The following is a 27,920-nucleotide window of genomic DNA, read 5'->3' as shown; positions in this document are numbered from 1 at the left end:
TGTTCTCTATATCAGATATCATTTATTTTTTCATCAAACAATGCATATTTTACTGATAAAAGTTCATTATTTACATCAGTAGCTCCGTGTAAAAGCCGGGCTCTGTTTGACAAGGGAGAGAACTCCATCGTATCGCGGCACAGAGAAAAGTTGTGTATGGAGGTCCGAATTGGACAAAAAGAGGACATAATTCTACCAACCACTTGGTATGATCATGCCAGACATCAGTGATTTGTCCAGACAAGTGCAAAGACAGCACAAGTAAAATTCTAAATGTGTTATCAGTAATAGGTATTTAAAGTCAACAACAAAATATCAGAAATGATATTCTAAGATTGGTCATAAAAAAAATTGGATGACATGATTTTTCACAAAATGGAAAAATGTCAAGAGTCAACAATAACTATATAAAAAGCACTCCTAGTATGCCCAAAGTATGTATTTATCTTTTGGCAACTAGTGAAGAACGTATTTCTAAGTTTGGCATTATGGCCCTTATGATCTTCCAATAGATTCTGGGCACTGAGCGGGAAAAAATGTGCAGACTACGTAACTTCCGTTACCTTATTAGTCGCCATGAATATGCAGATGATCTAGTTCAGGTCGATAGAGAAAGTTTACTGGGGAACGGCGGGTTATATCGTTGGCCATTGATAGATGGGGGTAAGGCAATATCAAAAATGATGCCAGAAGTAAGTATCAACGCATTAATAACTCCTTACTTACAGCAGACGGAACATTCCGAGGAAATTGAAATTGTGCACGAAGTGAGCACTTCCTGGTTACTGATTTGCATTAATAGACAGCCGCTAAGAGCTAGGCGTGTCCCGCGTGAACTATCGGAAATCACAAATGCCGCGATACGATGAATGCCGCGGTACCACGGGGTCCGAATATACCTCTGCCACAGGCCAGCACCATGTGGCGATTCGTCACATCTCACACAGTCCATTCAGGATATTGCATATGTTTTTCTTCTGTTTCATTTTTGACACGTCTACCACACTACACATCTAGGAAAACAAACAAGAGAAAAGTCCGGTCACGTGTTATGCAAATCAACAAATGTGAAAGTGTTTCCAATTTTAATTTCCAACATAATCTCTCTGCTTTTCAAGACACTTCTATATCAATAGTGAAGCTTTTCAATTCCAGTCAGGAAGAAATTTTCTAAAGCCACCCTGAAATACCCATTCACTGCAGCTTTGAGGTCATCGTTGTCGTCATAGCTCATGTAACTGTGTATGTACTAACATAATGTTTTTGAAGCGGATAAAACTCATCTTACCACTTGGTATTTGTGTTAGATGTAAATCAGTTGTTTCAATCAGTATTTATCACCCAAAATCATTCTTTCAATGACACGAGTCGATAAAAGTTTAAACTCTTAGGCTTGCCGAGGGAATCTAATTTTTCAACCAAAAAATATAATTATACTTGCAAATAGATATTATGTACATGTTGGAGAAAGTAATCAGCGGCGTGTTTTGTTTTAAAGTTTAAATGGGTTCTTGCTTGTTGAGAAGTATTGTGCATAGAACATTCCGTTTTAGTCATTGCTTGGGACCGTTTTAATCTATATGCCGTTTTGGCACTTTGCCGTTTCGGTACAGAACATCGTGGGGCACTTCCGGAACATGTTGCTAAGCTGGAACATGAAGAATACATTCAACGTTGTATTTTGATTTGACATTTCACAATGCGGTCCGCTGATACTGGTAATTAATTGATTTATATATCTTCCACGCAATTACACAAGATAGAAAAACAGTTTGATTCTGATTCATCGGAGAATAGGCCTCGTTTGACAGCGACTTATGCGAGACACCCGTGAAGATCCGTGTTGGAATATGACTTCCACAACCCATGCTTGTCGTAAGAGGCGACTAACGGGTTCGGATGGTCAGGATCGTTGACTTGGTTGATGCATGTCATCGTATCCCAATTGCGTAGATCAGAGACCATATACCGATAAATATAAATGGTCTCTGCGTGGATCGGTGCTCTTGACATCGATCACTGAATTGTCTGACCCAGACTCAATTATTTAAAGACCGACGTCATATATAGTCTGGAAGTTAATTAAGGTACCGACGTTTACTACAATATCTGAAACACTAATGGACCTACTCCAGTCAAAGTTGGTAAACAGTCATACATAACTGGATATTACATTTAAAGACAATCACTGCATGAATAAAAAATCTGTCTATTGAGCTATCACTAGGCCTATATTTCATCAACAACCAGACCTGTTCGTCACGGGTGGAACGAGCATTCATTGTAACAGCCATCTGCATAATGCTAACACTGTGTCACAGGGCCATATGACACAGTTGAACCAATCAACTCACCTCGAAAGGTTGCACGGGAATCACGCACGTACGAATACGGTGTTAGCATTAGATTTCATGTCTCAGCGCAAGCATCTTTCCGCTGATGCGAAATGTTTCGTTGTTAAAATATTTGAATACTTTAAGGCTGAAAGTGAAAGACGTTCGCCCTTCTTTGACATTTCAAAGTACATGAAAAGAACAATTCATGCGTTACAGCTTCCAAAACAAACCGTAGTTAACATTTTGAACTCTCATAAAAACACATGCTCCCCTGCATATCCTTTAGGGGGTATCTCAAAACAGGATAGGAAATTAAAGTTAGATTCCTGTGATAAGAAAGTTGTCAGGGACGTGATTCGGCAGTTAACACGAGAAAATGAATTTATTTCAACACGAAAACTAAAACAAATTCTCCTTACAAAGCATGACTTAGATATTTCCAAATGGACCATTTGTAAACTCCTTTCCAAATTTGGATATCATTACAATAAGACGAAAGAGTCGAAACTAGCAATGTGTGAACGACCAGATATCATTCGTTTGCGTATCAATTATTTGCGCACTATTAAAAAGAAACGAGAAGAAGGCTATGAGCCTGGGTTAACTTACCAATGGTCTCACCCAGATACCAGAGAGACACAGCGCAAGATCCCCCCTGGTAAAGGGGAGCGCCTGATTGTCCTCCATGCAGGCTCCCACAGAGGTGTACTCCCTGGGTGTGATCTAGTGTTCAGATCCAGATCTACAGATGGCAGAGACTACCGTACCAAGATGAATAGTCAGGTTTTCACTGCGTATGTTGAGGAGCAGCTCTTCTTAGCACTGCCTGATAAATCCTGGGTGGTTATGGACTGGTTCAACTGTGTCATATGGCCTTGTGACGCAGGGATAGCATTACGCAAATGGCTGTTACAATGAATGCTCGTTCCACCCGTGACGAACAGGTCTGGTTGTTGGTGAAATATATTGACAGCTATATAGACAGATTTTTTATTCATGCACCGATTGTTTTTAAATGTAATATCCAGTTATGTATGACTGTTTAATAATCTCATACCAACTTTGACTGGAGTAGGTCCAATAGTGTTTCAGATATTGTAGTAACGTCGGTACCTTAAATTAACTTCCATACTACAGCTGGAACATTGCTGAGTGCAGCGTTGAAACAAACAAACAAACTTGTGCGAGAAGTTCTCCAATATCCAGTATCAACTCTTCTGTCATCACAGGACAGAGGGTAATAACTGTAGGCACGTCTACAGTGATCAAACAGACAGTTAAAAGGCTAAGGGCCCATAATTTCATTTAGTGCTTCTCACTTAATGGGTTTATTGAAACCATAATGCACCTCTTTGTTTATCTCCTTACGTCATTTCCTCTTACAATCTCCCGCCACTTACGTCATAATTCTACTTCCTATGATGTCATCAAACTTTCTCTTGCTTCATCACCATCATCCGTTAGTTCTGTCAAAATTTTATGTACCCAATTTTGTACAGCAATTCTCAACTTTTGGTTCCCACCCACCCTACCCCTAGCCTGCCACATTCATATTCTCTCTAATCAATCTTGTGTACATATATGGCTCAGGGAAAACTATGTATATTGCTTATTTATTCAATAAATGTTATAGGTGGGCGTGGTTCTTGTGGGCTACAAATGTAAATACTTACTTAATCACCAAGTAATCATCAAAATTATCAGGTCCCTGCTCATCAGCGGGAATCTGTTCAGTCCCTCTGCTTCTCAGCGGATGGGAACCTTTAGGCTTAACTTAATTCATGTCTGCTTTTCAGCAGAAACTTAGTATTTTGCTGCTGGCAACATAGTTGCCCATTGCTGCTGCTGCTGCTGCTTGCTGGTAACTCAAGTTGCCAAATATAATTCATTATAATAATAGCTTAGGGCAGCCCACAAGTCCTGCCACACCTATGACCTTGAACCCAACATATGCCTTTCTTATTTCTCTTGCCTTGTCAACTTTGACAAGGCAGGTTACTTTGCATGGGGTGTTTCAATAATACTGACAAACAGTGTTCTCGTTTAATTGTAATATTACCATTTTTTTACTGGTAAAATTAGGCTTGGACGGTAATTCATGTGACTGCCAGTCCCTGTGGACCGGCAAATAAAGTACCTTATCATGCTTATAAATCTGTATAATTCATAGAAGTATATTTTTCGAATGAAGTCAGTTTGTCAGTTTCCATCATGGTTCCTCTTGTCGAGTTTTAGTGCAAGGAAATAACATTTCGCTTTGCTTCAAGGTTAAAAACATATGTGTAGTGACTTCATCTTGAAATCTTAAAAAAAAGAACTGAAAATTGTGACTGAACTTTATGTTAATGACGTGTAGATTTAACTAAGTTTCTTCAGAGATGAAGTTTGTTTGTTTAACACCGCACTCAGCAATATTCCAGCTATAAGTCGGCGATCTGTAAATAATCAAGTCTGGACCAGACAATCCAGTGATTGACATCATGCGCTTCGATCCACGCAATTGGGATCATTGCATTGAACATGATGGTGAAAGATTTATAACCAGGTAATTTTCATATGTTTTTTAATTTGTTGAAAGTTGAGACTGACGAAAATTAAGGGGACTGGTAACTCTAAACGTCCACCGGGACTGGCAGTATCAAGAGCCAGCGAGAACACTGACAATGTATGATTGCATGAACTACACATGCTTGTCGAGAGTAATTGATTACTGTTAATTTAGCTTTTGAACTCTTTTTCAGAAATAAACGACTCGCTGTGCCCCTCATTTTTTATTCTCCGAGCAGTGTTTATTGTACGATAAACAATGACAACGAGTCTTTTATTTCTCATATGAGATATCAACAGTATGTGCACCATCTTTACGGATATTGATTAAATGTACAAGCTTAAAAATATTCACCTGTTTTTAAATAATGACTCCCTGAATACAATCTGACCTCGACAATGTCGGACAAGTCTATTTTATGAACAGGGGGGTTAGGTTTGGTATTTCCCCTAGATTCTCACAATTTTCACATTGGTTGTCTGTACTTGTTCTCCCAAAACCGATCTCATAGCTGTCCCACTTATGGATGCAATCGTTCGGCCATTGTGTTTGTCTGCGTTGCCCAACTACACCTATGGGGAACAAGTCACCAGATACTTCACTCTCAAAAATAACATCGTCCAATTTATGATGTCTTCAAGATTTGAACTCATGTTCGAATCTCCAGAATTGACGCCATGAAAGAACAATGTTTTATCGTGAAATAAACCTTGCTTCGTTCTTCATTGTTCTTTGCGATTTATCGCGTAGCTATATTATATATAAAAATAAACGTGTTACATGTATATACAACATTAAAGTTTTCAGATAAAATCCTCTTTGTAAAAAATATTACAGTTTGAGATTTGCATCAAACGCATGCTGAACTGGTGTATTTTGCTGTTTTCTCAGCGACAAGTTAGACTTAACCTAAATATTGTATTTCATTAGCATATAAATGTATTTCACCTGACCGCTGTATTGACCACCCATTGGACTAAATGTTTTACCTGTGCCCTAAGGAGACAAAAATTTAACAGCGCGTTCCGTTCCAAATTCAATTAACAAGGATAATTCTAAACATGCTAAAGGTAACCCAGCTCTACATTGAAAACCAAGTTTGTTTATCTCCTATTGCTAGTGTTGATTATTATTCATCATTAGGGTTGCGACGGGTACTCGAGTACCCGATAACCGGTTGGGTAGCTTAGGACTCGAGTCCAATTTTCAGTAACTTTTTTGTAACTCGTAAGTCACTTCTAAATGGACAACAAAGCGGACAAACGTTCAAATGTTTTAGGTAAGCCATGCAGGCATTTAATAAAAAAACATAAAACCTTAGAATAGATCAATAGATGTTTGATGACCTTTTATTCGCAAAAGCATTACAAACAAGTGGGACAACATTGAACTACGGGTACTCGAGTCCGGTTCGGGTATTGTCTGCCGGGTACTCGAGTTCAGTTTTCGTACCTGGTCGCAACCCTATTCATCATTGCCTGTTTTCCTCATACCTTTATTGTCAGATACTAATCAATAATGTGTATTGTTGTAAACCCTTTGAACTTTGGACCAAGGATGTTATTCAGTATTGTCCTCCTACCAACAAAATGTTTAAATCCAATCTAATGCACTTTACACACCAAAGTATTCATAGTTCTTGAGATTCAATTTCTATGTTTCTTACGCCATGTTTTAAATTTATGAAAGAAAGAAATTAGAATACAGTCGAACATGGATATAGCGAACAAACGGATACAACGAACTGTTAAAAAATACCCGATTTATCTCCTGTATAATATCATATAAAATTTACGTATATAACAAACTCACTACGGTGAACTAATGGATACAGCGAACTGATATCTGATCACTGACAAGCCCATCTACCACTAATTAGTGATGTGTATAGCGAACTGAGAAATCTCACTCAGTGTCCATTGGCTGTACGCAATCGTGGCGAATCAACACAATCAGCGGTAACGGATCGCCCTTGTTAAACTTGCATTGTGTTAATTTTACCTGTACATGTAATCTTGTCTGTAAAACAATCATTAAACATATAAATTTTACGAGATTGTGTCCATGTGTCAGTTCACTTGCATATGCTAACATGGCAGGCAATAGAAAGAAGAGTTTGATAACAATATTTGAAAAATGTTATGAATTTAATGTTATTAAATGAATGTTATAAAATGTTATCAATTGAGTGCTATGAAGTGATCACTGCTAATACAAGTCAATGCTGCAATTACATGTATTGTGTTTTGTTTTATCCAAGATGGCGGACGTTTCCGAGGGAAAACGTATATAACGAACTGATTTGTCTGGTTCCTTGTAGTTCGTTAGATCCATGTTCCACTGTAATGTATCTTTAGCGTGAATTTAAGGTGCTGCAATTCACTGTGCAGAGTTGCATCCCTTCGGAGTGCCAGAAAACTGTGCCGTTATTTATGTTTCTAGGTTTGTCAGCACCATACCCATGCTTGCGGGTTTCACCAAAGTTGTAAATGTCTGAGACCTGAATCACTTCAGGCTGTGCTCCCACATCAAGCTGAAACACCATGATCTAACTGGAATATTGTTGAAAGTGGCGTAAAACCCAACTCACTCGCAGGTGTTGGAACTTCCATACGTACATTCAGCTTAGCCCTGGGGCTGACATCAGTATATAGAATGAGGTCCTACTTGTTGATTGTCTTGGATTTTTTTATTGCAGTGTAGTAGCAAGAGCGGTAGCGACCACCATGGCCGTGATATACATCAGTATATAGAATGGGGTCCTACTTGTTGATTGTCTTGGATTTTTCTATTGCAGTGTAGTAGCAAGAGCGGTAGTGACCACCATGGCCGTGATATACATCAGTATATAGAATGAGGTCCTACTTGTTGATTGTCTTGGGTTTCTCTATTGCAGTGTAGTAGCAAGAGAGGTAGTGACCACCATGGCCGTGAAAGGTACACTTTGTTTTGTCATGGCATGCTGACTGGTAGTGTTTGTGACTTTGGAGACATAACCTGCACTTGGAGTAGCCCCCTAACATTAACCCATGTCCAGGGATTTCACAGATTGGTTGAATGTATGGTTTAAGGTGATTTTATAGGTGGATGTGATATAGTAAACTTCTGAAATTTCCAGGATTCAGTTCAGTTCAGTTCACACTGGTTCAGTTCAGTTCATTCTACTATTTAACACATTTCAGTGCGTCTTGAGTTTTCAATAGATGCAAATATTCATGGAGCCTTAGATAACATGCATTGTCACAGCCTTTGAAAATTCATGCTCGTTCGCTTGCCCAGACCACTAAATTGTGTCTTCAGTAATGCATGCTTGTCTAATGTGGCCACTAACGGGATCGGGTGGTCAGACTTGATGCATGTCATAGTATCCGAGGGTAGATCAATGCTCATGATGTCAATCACTGGATTGTCTGATCTATACTTGACTATTTGCAGAGACTAGTGAAAATCCAGAGGGATTTTAACAAAAAACGCTGGTTTGAAATGAGCTCTGTACTAGCTAGATTTGACCAATAATCAACCCCTGTCCATTTCTCAATGCTTGATTTTCCTACAAATTGGAACTGAATAAAACTGATAGAAAATGTAAACATAGTTGACATTTTTGTCTCGTTCAAAAAGGCCAGTTACAAACTCTGAGGACTAGCGAAATAAAGTTTCTTTTTGTTCTCTGGACTTGTCTTTAAAAAGAATTTCTAAGGCTGTTGTCAACATTGCATCTTCATCACTCAGGTGAGTGAGTGAGTTTGGTTTTACGCCGCTTTTAACAATATTCCAGCAATATCACGGCGGGGGACACCAGAAATGGGTTCATCGCTCACGTCACTGACTTGTAAGCAGACCTCAGGCTCATCCTCTGCACGATATCTTGGGTATGGTTGGGGGTGTTGCTCCTTCATTATAAACCGGCCTTGACCTTGACAGTTCATTAAGAAACAAATCATATCTGACATAGTTGTGCTCAGGGATCCATATTGGCCCTTAGGTAAAACCTCTGCCCACAATGTTCTAAGAATATATTTTTCTGAAATGGGTAAACAAATAAAATTCTGATTCTAGAAATGGTAATAATTAACAGAGGATTTGTCATGTATTGTCTGTTACGAAACCCCTGAGTGCTATGACTATGAGTGCTATGTACATCCCTCCCTGCCTATGTAGCATATTATTACAAGCATTGTATGTCATGTTTTCGGTTGTGTTCTCCTGTTTCTACTAACATGTTTAATTAGTGTTTTGTAAGCACTGATCTTCACCAGCACAGAAAGTGTTTGTTATGGCCAGTCAGACCATTATAGTATTCAGTCTTCTTGATAATATACTGCTCAACAATCGAGAAGAGTATTTCCTATTGTTTTGAAAAGCTGTGGTGAGCTGAAAGGCACAGCGACTGGGTTGGTGCATGTCATCGATGTTCATAATGTCAGTCACTGGATTGTCTGGTCCAGACTCGCTTATTTACAGACTGCCGTCATGTAGCTGGAATATTGCCGAGTGCCAAGTAAGACAACAAACAAATAAGTATATGTACCTGACATGATCTCTTTGAAGCCACAAACCTGGTGTTGGTAGTTGCTCGGTGGCTGGCTTTATATGGAAGTCGTCTTGTCCTGTACATGGCATGTATGCATGTTTAGCTTTCCATCTGGCGACGGTCTTTATTTACCTTACCATTTGTTTGTTATTTTACACCACATTCAGGAATGTTACTGCTGTAGGATGGTGGTGTGCACACACACACACACACACGCACGCACACACACACACACACACACACACACACACACACACACACACACACACACACACACACACACACACACACACACACACACACACATACATACCACACACACACACGCACACACGCATACACACACACACACACACACACACACATATGCACGCATATACACACACACACATGCACGCATATACTCACACACACACTACATACCACACACGTGCACACACATAACATTCACATGACACACAAACACCACATACACACACCACACATGCTACACACAGACACACACAACAACAACCATGATACTTCACAAACACTCACACACAACACGAACAAACATATCTCACACACATGAACACACACACACCGCATACACAAGCTACACACCAAACACTCACACACACACACACACACACACACACACACACACACACACACACACACACACACACACACACACACAACAATCACACCACATTAACACACAGTGTAATCACACACACTGCACAAAATCTCTCTCACACACACACACACTATTGAGATATTTGATTTGGCAAATTAACAGTTGAAAACAAACATGCACACACACAACAATCACCCAACTCACAAACACCCAACAATCACACACCACATGCATGCACGCACACACACACTCAATCACACCACACACACACTCCACACCATCACACACACTGCTCAATTACACACCACAAGCATGCACGCACGCGCGCACGTCCGCATGCACAGACACACATATGCAACACACAGACTACACATCGCACACAAGAACCACACACACGCACACACACACACATGCACATACCACATGCACATGCACACACACACCATGCACAAAAATCACACCACACACAAACACCACACAATCACACACAATCACACACACACTTACTGGCACCCTTTTTCTCTCTTTCTGATTGTTACTTTTCTTTCAAACTGTAGGCATGACAGGCTTGTCAATACAATTGTCTGACCTAAAACATTCAAATGAATGTGAGCGAATTAATCCTTTAATAGACTCTTGAGATATTTTGATGGGACAAATTAACAGTTGAAAAAATGTTAAAAAGCATATTACCAAAATTTGATGCTTTTCCAAAGCTCCACTTACCATGTTGCATGCCATCTCAAATACAGCTGGGGAAACATGGAAGGATTTGTTTCAGCTTGCAGTCTTCTCCTTCCACGACATGTTCGAGGCCTCGATCTGTGCCCAGTCTGTTTTCATCCTTTTAATTTCAGGGCCTCACCTGAATAAACTGGTGATTAAGTTTAAAAAAACTATTATTTGAAAACAATAGTTGAATTCTATGTGTTGTGTTGTGTGTACACCAACAGTATAATCTCCATCCTGCTGTATTATACTATAGTAATAAATCACACTAAGTTAACGCTTGCTTGGGTACACTGATTTCTACCTTGTAGTTCACCCTGTAACCCCCTGCTAGGTCATTCTACAGTAAAGGCAGACAGTGTTCAAGTAGCTGCACACATTAAAACCCTTTCAAAGATACAGGTTTGGGTGTGGTTGAGTAACCATGACTAGATACTGACTGGATTTGGTTTATGCATGTCATCATATCCCAAAACGGTACACCGATGTCAATCGCTGCATTATCTATCCAGACCCTATTATTTACAGGCTGAAGTCGTATAACTGGAATATTGCTGAGCGTAGCGTTAAACAACAAATACAAACGCACGCTTTCAACAATCAGTATTGTAAATCTGCCTAGAGTGGCCACCTGTACAGACCCTCATTACTGATCTACAGGGTAGGGACCCTCTTCTTTTTGTTATTCGATGTACAGGTTTGGAGTTGCTGGATCTGTGGGTATTGATCACCAACATTCCTCAGCAGTGTGTGTTACATGCAATACGGATTACATGACTGTCAGCTTGCAACAGGACAGTTATAAAATCTCATTCATTGACTAACACAGGCATCATTCAGGAGTGCGTGTTGATCAGCAGTGGGTGAGCATGTTTTAAATGGAGAATGAAGACAAAACCATTGGGTGGTAGCTTGCTCTCTCCCCATAACGTATCTGTCAAAATATCTATTACTTATTTTTGTCTCATTAAGAATGCTGTCAATACCTTTTTGTCCACGTGTACGTGTACATTGAATTTGACGAATTTGTAGCTGTCCATGAAGTGTGTCACTTGTATTACCATGTACCTTTGTATTGAAGACTGACATAGTAACTGACAATTTACAGTATTGAATCAGTTATGGTTTATATATTTCATTAACAGTTTTAAATAGCTAATGAAAATTGATGTATTTCATCATCATGTAGAACTTATCTCAGAACAGACACACTTTATGGGTAACAACTTCTATAATATACTATTATAGTGACATTTTGGTATAGATCCATATGCCTTTCTCCATCAAGAGACATAATAGTATATCAAACAGGTTGTTATACATTTATTGTGTGGAGCCTTTCTAACAAATTCAATTCAATTCTAATTCAGTAATATGAATTTATGAAGATATTTAGACGAACATCTAGTCTCTGAAATGAACATATTTTACAGAAAAAAACCAGTTGTTAACTTATAGTTATAAATATAATAAAAAGGAGCCGAGAGACTTTCTTCATTGTCTGATACTGCAGTAATCTAGACTTGCCAAACATTATAGACTTGCATGGGCTGTATTGGATATGTTTGTTTCAGGGTCTGTATGACAGACTAGAATATATTCAAAGGCAGCAATTACTGTGATCATATAAATTTATTGATACCTGAAATATATTATGATTACAATGATAGCACCGTACATGGCAGACTGATTAAGCATGGCAATTGTCTGGATAGACAAGGGAGCTTGATGTATGTTGGGGAGAAAGAGAAAGAAATCTTTGATGTGTGTCAGGGGGAGAAAGAGAAAGAAAGAAATCTTGTTTCCATTCTTTATGAAACTGCAGTTCATCTCTTAGATGACATTTCAGTTTTTATGGCGAGAATTGACATGCTGATGATTTTTATTTGTTTATGTTTTTATTTTAAAGAATTAGAAATTCATAGAAAGAATATTGAGCCACATTAATGGGTTGTTTTACACCACTGTCAGTGATATTCCAGTTATATGAAGGTGGCCTGTAAATAATCAAGTCTGGACTTAACAATCTCAGCCAGTCATGTAGTTGGAATATTGCTGCGTGCGACGTTAAACAACAAACAAATTAAACAATCTTTAAAGAAGAAGATAGGAGTTTCAAGCTCTGTACTTCCAAAGTTTTATGATGTGACAAATAAGAACATAACAGTTAGTTTAGCCTCTGTGTGTACTTCATATACAGCTATGATTCAGGAATTAGTGCGAGCTCAAATGCAACGTATTGGAAAAGGTAGGGGCCACTTTAGTGCTGGGACGAGTCCAAATTTACTACCCGGGTACCTCACCCCCTATTACCCGACTCTACTCACTGCAGGTCTCAAGAGTTGGGAACAAAAATGTCTGAAAGGGGATTGTTTTACCGCAGCCCTGGCTAAAACCATTTACATCCATATATCAAACGATCAGATCATGCGTTCACTGAAGTTGACTGAAGCTTTATCTTTACTTAACTATATACAAGTCAAAAGGAATGTGTGCATCGTTAGAAAGAAATGCAAATATTAGCGACTTGTAGTGTAACCACTGAGCTATTGTGAGTTTTTGTCATTATATATATCACATGACTAACCATGAGCTACTCAGGAACCACCCGAGTTACCTGTCCCAGTCATAGGCCACTTGTAATACAAAAGATGTAGCACAATTCGGGAAACAATTTGCATTTGTTAGCCCAAAATGAGTCCATTGTCTTTCGTCCAACATGATAGGTGTGCTTCAACTTGGATCTGCTTACAGGAAAACTGAAATATGTCCTGATCAGCAACGATATCGTGTGAGACAAAACAAAAAAACTCCCCAAAATAGTCCTCAAATAATGTGGAGAAGTGTGGGTAGTGATGTTGCAAGTGTTCCTGTTTGATTGAGTACCTAGGTGCTACATCTCATTGTCACCAAACTAAAAACGTTATTATTGTAGCTTAGTGAGCCTGGGAAACAGTCCTGTTCTGACAGTAGGCAGGTGTTGTTCACGGGAGCAGGATATTGTTCATTAACATTCACTGCATAGTTGACACCACACCCTGTACTTCGTATCCATGGGCACTGAAGCAATAAACATGTACCTGACATGAACTATATCAAGGTCATGGCTGGCTGTACCTGTTCGTTTTGTGGACGTTGTTGAAAGTCTGCAGCTGTTGATGGAAATGCCTTTGGGGGCAGGTATAACTGATGCAAAATCATTTTTTATTTGGGGAGTTTTTCACATTTATTTTAAAATTATTCTAATGTTAGCCTTAGACCTGCTTAGCATGCTTAGTCAGTCAACCATCATTTTGGCACCTGGTTTTTCACAATTATTTTCATTGAACACACAATCATATGATGATAGTTGGTTATTATCAAATAATAATCACCTAAAAATACCAAGTTTATCCTTTTTCATGTCCGAATAAAAATATTTGCTTCATTGTTAGCATGTAATTTTGTGACCACTGACATGGCTCTGTAGTGGGGGTAAGAACAAACTATTTACGGTTTCACAACAGTGACATAGCAGTGTTAAACATGCTTGTTGCATGCATGACCCTAGGTCACCTTACACCTCTGGTTGTACCGACAGTATCGGTATAAGCGAGACATCTTGTGTAATGTGGAGATGTGTTTGATGTGACAGACTATATTGAGGACCCTTTTGTTGAAACCTAAATACTCAAGATAGCAGGTTTGGTTTTAGAAAGAAGATAAATACAAAATTGAATGGTGAAAACAACAGATTCTGATTTGTGAATGTCCAGGTGATGAGTATGTGAAATTACGGATTTAGGTATAGGTGATTATACTTACATCGGTCACTCAGGCTTCAGTGTAATTGACTACATTATTGTATCCAACAGTCTATTCTTCCACTGTAACACATTTGATATTGTGTCGAGGGCAGAATCCTCACACCTTCCACTATCTTGTTCATTTCAAGCACGTGACCCGGAGATTCCCGTTGAGACAGCGGTGAAAACTACCACTATGTGTGGGACATGGTGAAACTACAACAGTTCAGAGATAATCTTGTACTGCCACATGTGGTAGATTGTTTTGAACAATGTACTCTGTTACTACCAGATAATATAGATGGTGCTATTAACTCATTCACGGACGCCATTTGTACAGCTGCTCAGTGCATGAAAAGGACTTGTAAGTCTCGCGACAGTCACACACAACCCTGGTTTGATAGCGTGTGTCGGTACTACAGGTGGGAGAGAGAGAGGTGTCTCAGAATATATAGACATCTTAAAAATGATAGCACCTTAGTTAGTTAGTTAAAATCAAGAAATACTTATACAAGTTTATTACGTGATAAAAAGAAAAGTTATAATGAATGTATGCGTAATAAGGTTTTATCTAGTCTTCCAAATAGTAAATGTTTCTGGTCTACCATAAGAGGATTATCTCAGAGTGCGGCAACTCGTGTACCTAACATATCACTAGAACAATGGGTCGATCATTTTAAAGATGTGTTTGACAATCCGAGAGATGAAGATATGGTTAACACCGATACGACTATTAATGATAGTCATGATGATATGAGTTGCTATATTCTGGACTCCCCCATTTCACAAAAGGAGGTGCTTTGTGCCATCAACTCTTTGAAAATTGATAAATCCGGAGGAATTGACCACCTCATTTCAGAATTTTTTAAATATGCGAATGATATTTATGTCCCGTATCTTACAGTGTTGTTTAATAAGTTGTTTGATAATGCATACTTTCCTGAATCTTGGTCTTTGGGAATTATTGTTCCGATACATAAGCGAGGAGACATCCATTCCCCATCCAACTATAGGGGTATATCAGTCCTTAGTGCACTGAGTAAGTTGTATGCTTCTATTTTGAACAGAAGGGTCACATCTTGGTGTGAGGTCTATGGTAAAATTGCAGAGTCCCAGGCTGGTTTTCGTCATGATTACTCCACCATAGATAATATCTTTATATTACAGTGTATTATCCAGAGATATATCAGTAAGCGTAAGGGTAGGGTATATGGTTTGTTTGTCGATTTTGCAAAAGCCTTCGACAGTGTAAACCGGATGAAATTATGGTCAGTACTAGCTAATAAAGGTGTCGCTGGCAAAATGATAAAAGCTATACGGTCTGTTTATACAGCTGTTAAGGCCAGTGTTAAATTTAAACATACATTTTCTGAAATGTTTCAGTGTCCAAGAGGAGTACGTCAGGGTTGTGTGTTAAGCCCCCTTTTATTCTCGATGTTTATTAACAATCTAGCTGCTGAAGTTGAACAGAATTCTGGACCAGGAATACAACTTCATCCTGATATTACAGAGATATTCCTGTTATTATTTGCAGACGATATTATTTTAATTGCAGATACTATAGGTGGACTTCAGAAGCGTATTGATGTTCTAGAAAAATATTGTAATGATTATGATCTAGATGTCAATTTGGATAAAACCAAGGTTGTTGTTTTTAAGAAAGGTGGAGTGTTGTCAAGAAAAGAGATTTGGTACTATAAAGGTCTAAAGTTGGAGTGTGTGTCCTCCTATAAATATTTGGGCGTTACTTTTACGAGAAGCCTGTCCTGGTCAAGTCATTTTTCTAATGCTGGTCTACAGGGGAAAAAAGCAATGTTTGGAATTTTAAAGTCATTGATAAAATTACATCCTCTTCGATATGACTTATCTTTTAAAATATTTGATATGAAAATAGTCCCAATTTTGCTCTATGGTTCCGAAGTCTGGGGTCTACACAAGAATGATGAAATGGAAACTACACATACATTGGCATGCAAGTGCTTTCTGGGTGTCAAATCGTCAACACCCAACAACATGGTTCGAGGTGAATGTGGGCGGTATCCATTATATCTTTATGCATACTAAAGAGTTATTGGTTATTGGATAAGGTTATTGAGTATGTTCGATTGTCGCTTTCCAAAGAAATGTTATTATATGATGCTTCAGGCAGAAAGTAAGGGTTAAATTAATTGGGTATCAAAATGTAAATCTTTATTGTTCTGCTTGGGTTTTGGCTCTGTATGGGAAAACCAGTGTATAAGTCATCCTCATTCGTTTTTGACAGAATTTATGTCGCGTCTGAAATGTAGTTATGAACAGGATTGGCATAGTCTTCTGGTAAAGGGTAGTAAATCTTTCTCGTATTCTCTATTCAAGGTATCGTTTGGTACAGAGTTGTATCTTAGCTGTGTGACCGTCAGTAAATTGAGAGTGGCGCTAGCTCGGTTTAGATGTTTTTCGCATCAGCTGTGTGTTGAAACTGGGATATATGCTGATATCCCACTTAACAGAAGACTATGTTGTGTTTGTAATGCTGGGTATGTGGAGGACGAGTATCATTTTTGTTAGTTTGCAAGCTACGCATGGATCACTTACCACAAACATTTTATGAATATCCGACCATACAAAAATTTAATATCATTATGTCTACAACTGATTGTAAATTAATTGAACGTCTAGCTATCTTTATCTATCAAGCGATGTCACTTCGTAGTACATTATTGTCACAACAATAACAGCTGTGTACATCACGTCCATTGTAATACAAATGTAACTATGGGCCGTTGGCATACACTTAGGAAATAAACTGAATTGAATTGAATTGAGTATGTGAAATACTCTCACCTGTAACGAGTTATACAGAACCCCAATGGACATCGTTGACACCAGGTGCAGTGATACACTTTATGTAACTCATCTCCACAATCCGATAAGAATAATTACACTTTAAGTACTTTCACTGTGGTAACGTTATCACATCTGCATTTTCATAAATTAAGCATGCCATATATATCTGATAAGAAAACAGGGCCACCATAAAGCTGTCGCAACCATATAGAAAGTAAACGAACCGGCTTACTTTGCAGGCAGCCTTACATGACTTGGCTAAGAAGGGCTCTCAAGGTAAATTGCAGTGTACTGCCAAACTGTGATTGTTTTGTTGGCTTTGTTTGTTCTGTTAGTACACATCAGATTAATCAATAATTTGTTTTGCATGTTCTGTTTCATCTTGAAAATATCTGTATGCCTGTTGCATTTTGTTACAGACCTGTGAATATCCGGGGTAGAATAGGTCTCCAGCAACCCATGCTGAAAGGCGACTAATGGGATCGGGTGGTCAGGCTCGCTGACTTGATTGATGCATGTCATCGTATCCCAATTGCGTGGATCGATGCTTATGATGTCAATCTCTGGATTGTCTGGTCCAGACTTGATTATTTACAGACTGCCGTCATATAGCTGGAATATTGCTGAGTGAGGTGTTAAACAACAAGCAAACATGCATGATATTGATTTATGTTGTCATATTGGAGAGAATGCATGTATTATTTATGAACTGCATTATAAAGTATCACAATATGTAAAGCACTACTAGCAATATCGATACTTATACACAGCTTATATTTCCCATGATTTAAGCAGGCACAGCTGGCACAGCTGTCCAAGTTGTTTGAGGTTCCAGAATTTCGCTGTTGAGTATTGTGTCCTATAGGTGTGCCAGTAACCTATGATCACGGGCTTGCGTCCCGGTTCGCTAATATGTTCTACACCATATCCAAACAAGTGTGTTTCACCTGATGCAGACTTGCATCACTTTGGGCTTTTCTCCCACATCAAACTGGTGTCATGATACGACTGAAATACTGTTTACAGCGCATTAAACCAAATTCACTCAAACTCCTTTGTTATTACAGTTGCTACCCTATGGGAGATCGGCAACCGTCAGAACTATCTAACATGTCACATACTAGTTCTATGTAATGTATATTAATGACTGTAATATAGCGCTATTGGTGATGTCCTAGCAGAGCATCTGGTCTTTGTAGCTAGTTTGGTTTCTTTTTTAGAATTAATGATTTTTGGACAGATCACGATGTACGGTATTTCTATTCACCTCCTTGAGTGCAAATGCACTATCCCATCTTCTCATAAAACACAAAAACACGACACCTATCTCATGAAGTTTTTGATTTCCGTTTTATTGTTGTCAGTATTTCCAATTTTGAGCATGTTGAAGTGAAGAAATATTGTTTTAAAGTAATGTGTCATATTGGTGTTTTTGTATGATATTTTCTCACATGTTGGAATTATATCATGTATATGTCTACGCCCCGTGAAGATCCGGGGTAGAATAGGTCTTCAGCAACCCATGCTTGCCGTAAAAGGCGACTATGCTTGTCGTAAGAGGCGACTAACGGGATCGGGTGGTCAGACTCGCTGACTTGGTTGATGCATGTCATCGTATCCCAATTGCGTGGATCGATGCTCACGATGTCAGTCACTTGATTGTCTGGTCCAGACTCGATTATTTACAGACCGCTTTCATATAGCTGGAATATTGCTGAGTGTGGCATTAAACAACAAACAACCATCTACTTGCCACAGTGTTTCTTAGATGTGTATTTTGTGAAGGATTTGGGATTGTGGCTATGTGCAGGTCAACGTTCTGTCTGGACCTGCTCAGAGGAGGATCTGTGGCCCCAAGTCTGCTTCTAAAGTCCAAATTTGTGTTATTGTTATTACATTATGGCTTTACAGAGGTGACATGTATTTACCTCTGTCTAGGTAGGGCTAGGGACATTCCTCCCCCACTTGGCAAGGGACATTCCTCCACCACTTGGCTAGGGACATTCCTCCCCCACTTGGCTAGGGACATTCCTCCACCACTTGGCTAGGGATATTCCTCCACCACTTGGCTAGGGACATTCCTCCACCACTTGGCTAGGGACATTCCTCCACCACTTGGCTAGGGACATTCAACCATCACTTGGCTAGGGACATTCCTCCACCACTTGGCTAGGGACATTCCTCCACCACTTGGCTAGGGACATCCCTCCCCCACTTGGCTAGGGATATTCCTCCACCACTTGGCTAGGGACATTCCTCCACCACTTGGCTAGGGACATTCACCCACCACTTGGCTAGGGACATTCCTCCACCACTTAGCTAGGGACATTCGCCCACCACTTGGCTAGGGACATTCATCCACCACTTGGCTAGGGACATCCCTCCCCCACTTTGCTAGGGACATTCATCCACCACTTGGCTAGGGACATTCCTCCCCCACTTGGCTAGGGACATTCTCCACCACTTGGCTAGGGACATTCACCCACCACTTGGCTAGGGACATTCTCCACCACTTGGCTAGGGACATTCCTCCACCACTTGGCTAGGGACATTCCTCCACCACTTGGCTAGGGACATTCAACCATCACTTGGCTAGGGACATTCCTCCACCACTTGGCTAGGAACATTCCTCCACCACTTGGCTAGGGACATTCCTCCACCACTTGGCTAGGGACATTCCTCCCCCACTTGGCTAGGGACATTCCTCCATCACTTGGCTAGGGACATTCCTCCACCACTTGGCTAGGGACATTCCTCCATCACTTGGCTAGGGACATTCACCCACCACTTGGCTAGGGACATTCCTCCATCACTTGGCTAGGGACATTCCTCCATCACTTGGCTAGGGACATTCACCCACCACTTGGCTAGGGACATTCCTCCACCACTTGGCTAGGGACATTCCTCCATCACTTGGCTAGGGACATTCACCCACGACTTGGCTAGGGACATTCCTCCGTCACTTGGCTAGGGACATTCACCCACCACTTGGCTAGGGACATTCCTCCATCACTTGGCTAGGGACATTCCTCCATCACTTGGCTAGGGACATTCACCCACCACTTGGCTAGGGACATTCCTCCATCACTTGGCTAGGGACATTCACCCACCACTTGGCTAGGGACATTCTCCATCACTTGGCTAGGGACATTCACCCACCACTTGGCTAGGGACATTCTCCATCACTTGGCTAGGGACATTCACCCACCACTTGCCTAGGGACATTCACCACTTCAAAAAGAGCTAGGTCTCTTTCTTGTGACATAATACTTTAAGATATGACCCACCACTAACCCCCAGTAACCCTGAATCTGACCTTTGTCGTTAAAAGCCCTTTGTATTTAACCATCCTCCTCTGATACTGCTTGACTGACCAAGCAGAAATCTGGCAGACTGGTTCCTTCATTTGGGGGCATTTTGTTCAGGTCGGTGATTTTACAAAAGTTTTTGTGTTAAAAAATTGTTTTAAGCAAATTTTAAATCATCTTCTTAAGAACCACAGGGTACAGGGTTAAACTGTGTGTGAATGTAAAGACTGTATGAAGTTTGTTCATGACATTACTGTTTGCACTTAACATTGTTGTTGTGAACAATGTTGCAAAAATACTCCCTTTTTTCTTTTTCCTAGAATCCTTTGCACCAGCTCTTGTGACACTCTAAAGGTTTGTCCCAAAATAATGTTGGAAGTGTCTGATCTTACTTCTTCAATAAATCAACCGACAAAGCTTTTTTTATAATTTAGCCCCACAATGTTATATGTGACTGAAATACTGTTCAAAACAGCACCAAGCCAAAATCCAGGGTCTTAACTGGATACAAAATATTGTGTCCCTTACACGTAAAAGTACAGGGTTTATAAGCAGGGTTTATAAGAGGCAATGAAAAAAAAGAGGGGATGAAAGGGTATCGTTGTAATGATTGAAGCTTGTTATATTGAAACATGTATTTAAGATTTATCTACAATTTCTGTTCTTATCAGAAGTGCAATAAATGTTTGGACAGGCCATGTCAGATTTTCTTCACTCAGTCATTAAGTTTCAACACTATCAAGGAAAACCCTATGTATACAGACAAAAAAGTCCCCATGTATACAGACAAGGAAATCCCTATGTATACAGACAAAAAAGTCCCCATGTATACAGACAAGGAAATCCCCATGTATACAGACAAGGAAATCCCCATGTATACAGACAAGGAAAACCCTGTGTATACAGACAAAAAAGTCCCCATGTATACAGACAAAAAAGTCCCCATGTATACAGACAAGGAAATCCCTATGTATATAGACAAGGAAAACCCCATGTATACAGACAAGGAAATCCCCATGTATACAGACAAGGAAATCCCCATGTATACAGACAAGGAAAACCCCATGTATACAGACAAGGAAAACCCCATGTATACAGACAAGGAAATCCCCATGTATACAGACAAGGAAATCCCTATGTATATAGACAAGGAAAACCCCATGTATACAGACAAGGAAAACCCCATGTATACAGACAAGGAAATCCCCATGTATTACAGACAAGGAAATCCCCATGTACAAAGGCAAGGAAAACCCCATGTATACAGACAAGGAAATCCCTATGTATATAGACAAGGAAAACCCCATGTATACAGACAAGGAAAACCCCATGTATTACAGACAAGGAAATCCCCATGTACAAAGACAAGGAAATCCCTATGTATATAGACAAGGAAAACCCCATGTATACAGACAAGGAAATCCCTATATACAAAGACAAGGAAAACCCCATGTACAAAGACAAGGAAATCCCTATGTATATAGACAAGGAAAACCCCATGTATACAGACAAGGAAATCCCTATATACAAAGACAAGGAAAACCCCATGTATACAGACAAGGAAAACCCCATGTATTACAGACAAGGAAATCCCCATGTACAAAGACAAGGAAATCCCTATGTATATAGACAAGGAAAACCCCATGTATACAGACAAGGAAATCCCTATATACAAAGACAAGGAAAACCCCATGTACAAAGACAAGGAAATCCCTATGTATATAGACAAGGAAAACCCCATGTATACAGACAAGGAAATCCCTATATACAAAGACAAGGAAAACCCCATGTATACACACAAGGAAATCCCCATGTATACAGACAAGGAAATCCCCATGTACAAAGACAAGGAAAACCCCACGTACAAAGACAAGGAAACCCCCATGTATACAGACAAGGAAATCCCTATGTATATAGACAAGGAAAACCCCATATACAAAGACAAGGAAATCCCCATGAATACAGACAAGGAAATCCCTATGTATACAGACAAGAAAATCCCCATGTATAAAGACAAGGATTTTGGGCACCCTGGAATCCCAATTGCTGTTCTTGAATCCCCAAAATGTGTCACCGAGAGTCCCCAGCAAATATACTACTCAAAAGAAGTTAAAGACCACCCGATTTGTTCATATGACGATAGTTAATATGTAGTTCATATGAAGGAATCAGGTTTTCTTTAACTTCTTCTGAGGAGTAGATAGTAGGGCTGTTACGATTCACTTGTGCATTCGGTGAATCAAACTGTATCCATTCATGAATTGAATTCGTTATTCGTGGCCACTAGAATCGAATATTTATGAACATGCAATCGTACAGTATTGTGGTCACTGGTCATTGTCGCATTTGAGCAGATACTAGCACCTGGATAAGTGCTGTATAGAAATTTATAATATATTAATAATTAACAAACCATGTCAAATAGTTTGCTTCACTGAACATAACAATCAACACATCAACTGCTGACTTGTTATTGTATTCGTGAATTAATATTCGTATTCATTTCCCAATATTCGTGAAACCAATTGTATTCGCATCATAGTGTATTCGTTGAAGCCCTAATTGATAGATAGATAGATAGATAGATAGATAGATCTATGTATATACACAAGGTAAACCCTACCAACACCCTCAGACACTTTATCAGAGTATTAGCTCAACTGGTAATACCCCTATGGATCAGATACACTGGTGACAACACCAGTTATATTCTAGGATTCCAGATGTTGATGGATTTTTCCAGATTTCTCTTTCGGAATCGTTAATGAATCACAAAAGGCAGGTCTAGTTCAATAACCAGCCGAAGTAGTCACAAGCAAGTTAATGTGGACTTAGTTTCCCAGTAATCAATGGTAATAACTTTCACTCGCACTCATTTTGTTGCATTATGGGTTCCAACATGTCTATATCATGTAGGTCAAGGTCGTGTGACAATGGTGCTAAAACGGGACTTTCCATGCCATAAATGCAACAAATGTAAAAAAATGTTGCATGTTGGCATATACAATTTGTTGGTCAAGTCTGATAGCCATTGGTCAGTATTAACGAAGTCAAAAGTCATTCACTCGAGATAAGAAATATTGTGGATCTAAAGGAGCCTAAGTTTGTCCTCTGGTGGGAGACATGTGATGTGTACTTTAGGCTTGCTTCAGATAGCCAGCCCAAGTCTATCAGGGCTGTGATAAGCCTTGGATTTAGATTGTTTTCTGACAATAACTTGACATGATATTGTTTGTATACAGGGCTTGTGTAAACAGGTCAACTTTTATCACCAGCCAAATTGGTCAATATTGAGGTTCATGTGACGATAATAAAAATTGCCTGGTAGCCTGGTGGTTTAGACCTTCATTCATCATAACGAAGGCCTGGGTTCAAATCACCACATACCATATTCGACGTAAAAAGCGCCTAGGGCGCTCTCAAAATTAGAAATAGGGGGCTCTTATTAGAATATTATTTTGGTGGAAAAAACAGAGTTGAGATAAATTTCGTGGTTTATGCTGACAGCCTGAAATGTTTATGTACGACAAATATATTTTTCCAGAATTTCATTGCCCATAATTAAGGGTGCATATAACACACGAGTGTGTATTATACGCGAATAAATAAGTCATTGATCAATCGGAAGGGGTGCTAATTGGGATTGTTCACTAGTCAATATATTAGCAATTATGGCCGTGGGCGCTTATTAGAGCAGGGCGCTTATTACGTCAAATACGGTAGTTACAATATGTGACAACTGTCTGCCCTGCTGTGATATTGCTGGGAAATTTCTAAAAGTGCAGTAAAACAATACTCACTCACAATAACCAAGACATTTGCTGTTGCATTTGAACCAAATTAAACTAATAAATAAATACAACCCAAATCAGTATGAAGAGATCAGAGATGATGGAAAGCAATTTTGACAACATTTCGAACGTCTATGATCATCAATGTCTCAATTAATTATATTAGTTTAAAAACTAGTTCAATCAAAACAGAACCAAATGGCTTCATGTTTTCATTATTTGATAACCACTTAGGGGGGAGCTCCTCCATCAATTTAAAGGCGCTGCATTTCGGCAGAGACCATATAATGGAGGGCCTCTATGACATGGTCTCTGATTTCGGTGACCAGAGTTGCAACAGAAACCTGTAATCCTTTGTTTGAATATCAGATTCGCCTGATTATGTTTCGGGGTTTGTCAGCACCATTCCTGTGCTTATGAGTTTCATCAAAGAGATATTCGGCTAAGACCTGCATCACTTCATGCTTTCCTCCCACATTAGGCTGATCCCCGTGATATGACTGCTTGAAATAGTGTATTACTCACTCACTCACTCACTTGTTTATGTTCCAGCACGACATCGCCTCCTGAGGATGCTGAATCTTTGCTGCAGCCTCTTCCTCCGAGAAGACAAAAGGCGGTCTACCTGTAAGACTCTCGTGTTTGGATTCACATTGATATTCATCCTCCACTGGCTCGTTAAATTCGAACAAATTCGAGAACATGGAGACTTTGCTGACCTCTCAATCCCAATCTCCGATGACTTCGTACCACTCGGTATCAAAGAAATGGAAACTTTTCCCGTCAGTGGCCAACCTCGATTTCCAAAAATCATCCATCAGACATGGAGGGATACCCAAATACCCCGGAAGTTTGAAAAATGGGTGAGAACCTGGCAACGTAACCACCCAGGATGGACGTACATTCTGTGGACTGATGAGAGTGCACGGCAACTCATTTCCGATAAGTATCCTTCCTTTCTTCCAGTGTTTGACAGCTACTCGGAAGGAATTCGTAGAGCAGACGCATTACGTTACTTCATTCTGTATGAGTACGGGGGAGTTTATGCGGACATGGATCTAGAGAGTTTAAAACCGTTAAATCCAATCACCTTCAAGTATTCATGTATCCTTGCACAGGAACCATACGAACATTCCATTCTTGATTCCAACTTCGAACATCTAATCATCAATGCCTTTATCGCGTGTCGTAAGGGACATCCATTTTTGAAAATGGTCATTGATTATCTCCCTTCTTTCTCCCACATGTGGAACGTTCTGGATTCTACTGGTCCCCATTTTATGACGTTTGCATATCGGCAGTTTCTAAGCGCACACCATTATCCTGATAATCACATGGATGGAACATACCTGGCACCAGCGGAATACTTCTTCCCCTCCATAGATCCAGCCAAACATTTCTGGATGAGACAGCAGTGTGTCAACTTTGATAAGATCAGCACCTTGCAGAAGAAGGCTTGCATGCATCTTAAACTGAAAGGTGTTGAAAGATCGGACAAATATGCGTTTACTACTCATCACTGGATCCACACCTATCTTAACTTCAAGTTATCCCTGAAGGGACCGGTAGATATTCATGTGTTGGTACCAGGCGCTCAGATATACCCACATATCACTCTCGCACACTGATCGGCGGCAATCAAAATCGGTCAAACGTACAATCATGACTTCTGAGTGTTGTCTGTTTTATTCATGTGAATAATCCCAGGGATCTCAATTAAATGCTGGAAATCGATTATGAAGTTGATACTTTTTAAGCAGGGAATTCTACCAATTAGTATCTTTGCAATTAAACGCAATGGATAAAGAGTGAAAGAAATGTATGTCTTGTGTAACAGACTGAAACATTCCCCCCTGGCCATGTCTTCCCTGGGGAAGTAATAGCCTAGGCCTGTTCCTCCACACCCCTGAACATCCCCCACCTCAATCCAGGGGTGTTAAGAACTGGGGAAGGTTCAGCCCACGCCAGTTCTATCTAGTAATGGATCAGTTCTTTTCTACTTTTCATTCTTTCCTATTTTTCAAACATCTATTGACATGGGGAAACAATTTTACGGGGCCATGTCTCAACCTTCAGGATCTGGCTATGGGTTGGGGCAGAACTGGCCCAGGCCAAACCTTTCCCGTGGAAGAACTGTCCAGGATATGATTCAGCCTGGTAACTGAGGGTATTATCGAGAAATATGGTATACCTCATCCCATGTTTGCTGTAAAAGGCGACTATGCTTGTTGTTAGAGGCAACTAATGGGATCGGGTGGTCAGGCTCGCTGACTTGGTTGGTGCATGTCATTGATTGAGTCAGCATTTCTTAGACAGACAGATTGTGATGTCATCGTCTACTGTTATGTCTTTGAATGAGTGCATGAGTTGGGATTAATGATGCTTCTTGCAATATTCCAGTAATAACAACTTAGGATTTAAACATTGTACCCATGTGGGGAATCAAACCATTGGTCTTAGGCAAGTCAGCACTAGGCTAATCAATGCCCAGAAACAATACCTAGTGGACTGAGAATGGATAATAATCTCTGTGTGTGTGTGTTTGTGTGAACCATTGTTAACATGGCTGGGGACCAACCAATCATAGGAATTTCATCGTCACAGTTTTTAAACAGATTTACCATGGGTAGTTTCATTCTTGTAATACATACCGGGACTTCCTGTATTTAAGCCCTGGGTGGTGTGCTTTAAAAGATGTAAAAGACAGGCAGCGGTAACTCACTTTCATACAGTGTACTAGTCATGGATGTTGGTTTTGTGAACCGTTCTCTAATTGGACTATTGATTTTTAGCACAGGAACGTGGGCTTGATGTGGCAAGGGTGGAAACAAGACTTTGATAAAATGGGTCCGACATGGCCGCTAGTTGGTTAGTTGGAGACGATTGAAGTTCCAGCAGGACAAGGACTCGTAGTTGTCACCTCTCTTTCCACATTAACCACTTGTGATAACCATGGGCTGTGGCCAAGTTGGATACGATCAATGGTGTCTATCTGTCATGCTGAATGGAACCAGTTGTTTTATTCCTTTTGTCAGAATAATATATATTTATTTGATTGTTTTGATAAATGCTCACCTAATGAAATGTCAGTTGGTTGCGTGGTGCTCGGAAGATACCTAGGATCATCACTATTTGATAGTTATTCATAAATACATGTTTTTGGTATAGTCAGAATCGTACAGTTTCTTAAGATTATTGAAAGGGTTTTGTCACATTTATTTAACACCCAATTCATAATCTTGCAAAAATGTTTATGAAGAATGCATTTGCTGCTGTTTGTTTAGACTGAGGAGACAACCAGTGTATAGATAATCAAACAGTTGTTGTTTTCATGCTCTGGTCTACATGTTTGTATGGTGTTTTTATGTTCTGATGTTGAAATCAATTTCTGTGTTTTGTTTCCTGAGCAGAAGGAATCTAGCTGAATAAACCTCAAAAGCCAAA

The 27,920-nt window shown here is 39.7% G+C and overlaps 1 protein-coding gene across 8 annotated transcripts; it reads left to right on the top strand.

Moving 5' to 3' along the window:
• The first annotated feature begins 632 nt into the window (after positions 1-632).
• On the top strand, positions 633-27,920 carry LOC124134110 (inositol phosphoceramide mannosyltransferase 1-like). 8 transcript variants are annotated; one of them, XM_046498769.2, is made up of 3 exons: positions 678-692; positions 7,781-7,821; positions 25,029-27,920. In XM_046498769.2, the coding sequence occupies exons 2-3, from the start codon at positions 7,809-7,811 to the stop codon at positions 26,102-26,104; spliced, it is 1,089 nt and encodes a 362-aa protein (XP_046354725.1). In that variant the 5' UTR covers positions 678-692; positions 7,781-7,808; the 3' UTR covers positions 26,105-27,920. The 8 variants fall into 8 exon arrangements, with proteins under 8 accessions (XP_046354729.1, XP_046354725.1, XP_046354723.1 ...); XM_046498768.2 differs by lacking the exon at positions 678-692 and adding an exon at positions 1,608-1,718; XM_046498772.2 differs by lacking the exons at positions 678-692; positions 7,781-7,821 and adding exons at positions 1,610-1,718; positions 17,617-17,653.

The sequence above is a fragment of the Haliotis rufescens genome, unplaced genomic scaffold (assembly GCF_023055435.1).
Source record: "Haliotis rufescens isolate VD_foot unplaced genomic scaffold, xgHalRufe1.0.p SCAF_1, whole genome shotgun sequence".
NCBI classification, from domain to species: domain Eukaryota; kingdom Metazoa; phylum Mollusca; class Gastropoda; order Lepetellida; family Haliotidae; genus Haliotis; species Haliotis rufescens.
This window is presented reverse-complemented; position numbering and strand designations above follow the sequence as displayed.

What these genes read in the sequence shown, in the direction of transcription:
- LOC124134110 (XM_048399828.1), top strand. Translation starts at nt 13,925, where the DNA reads ATGGAAATGCCTTTGGGGGCAG. An exon ending in GGAAATGCCTTTGGGGGCAG is followed by an intron (nt 13,947 to 25,028) that starts GTATAACTGATG and finishes TTTATGTTCCAG; the next exon opens with CACGACATCGCCTCCTGAGG.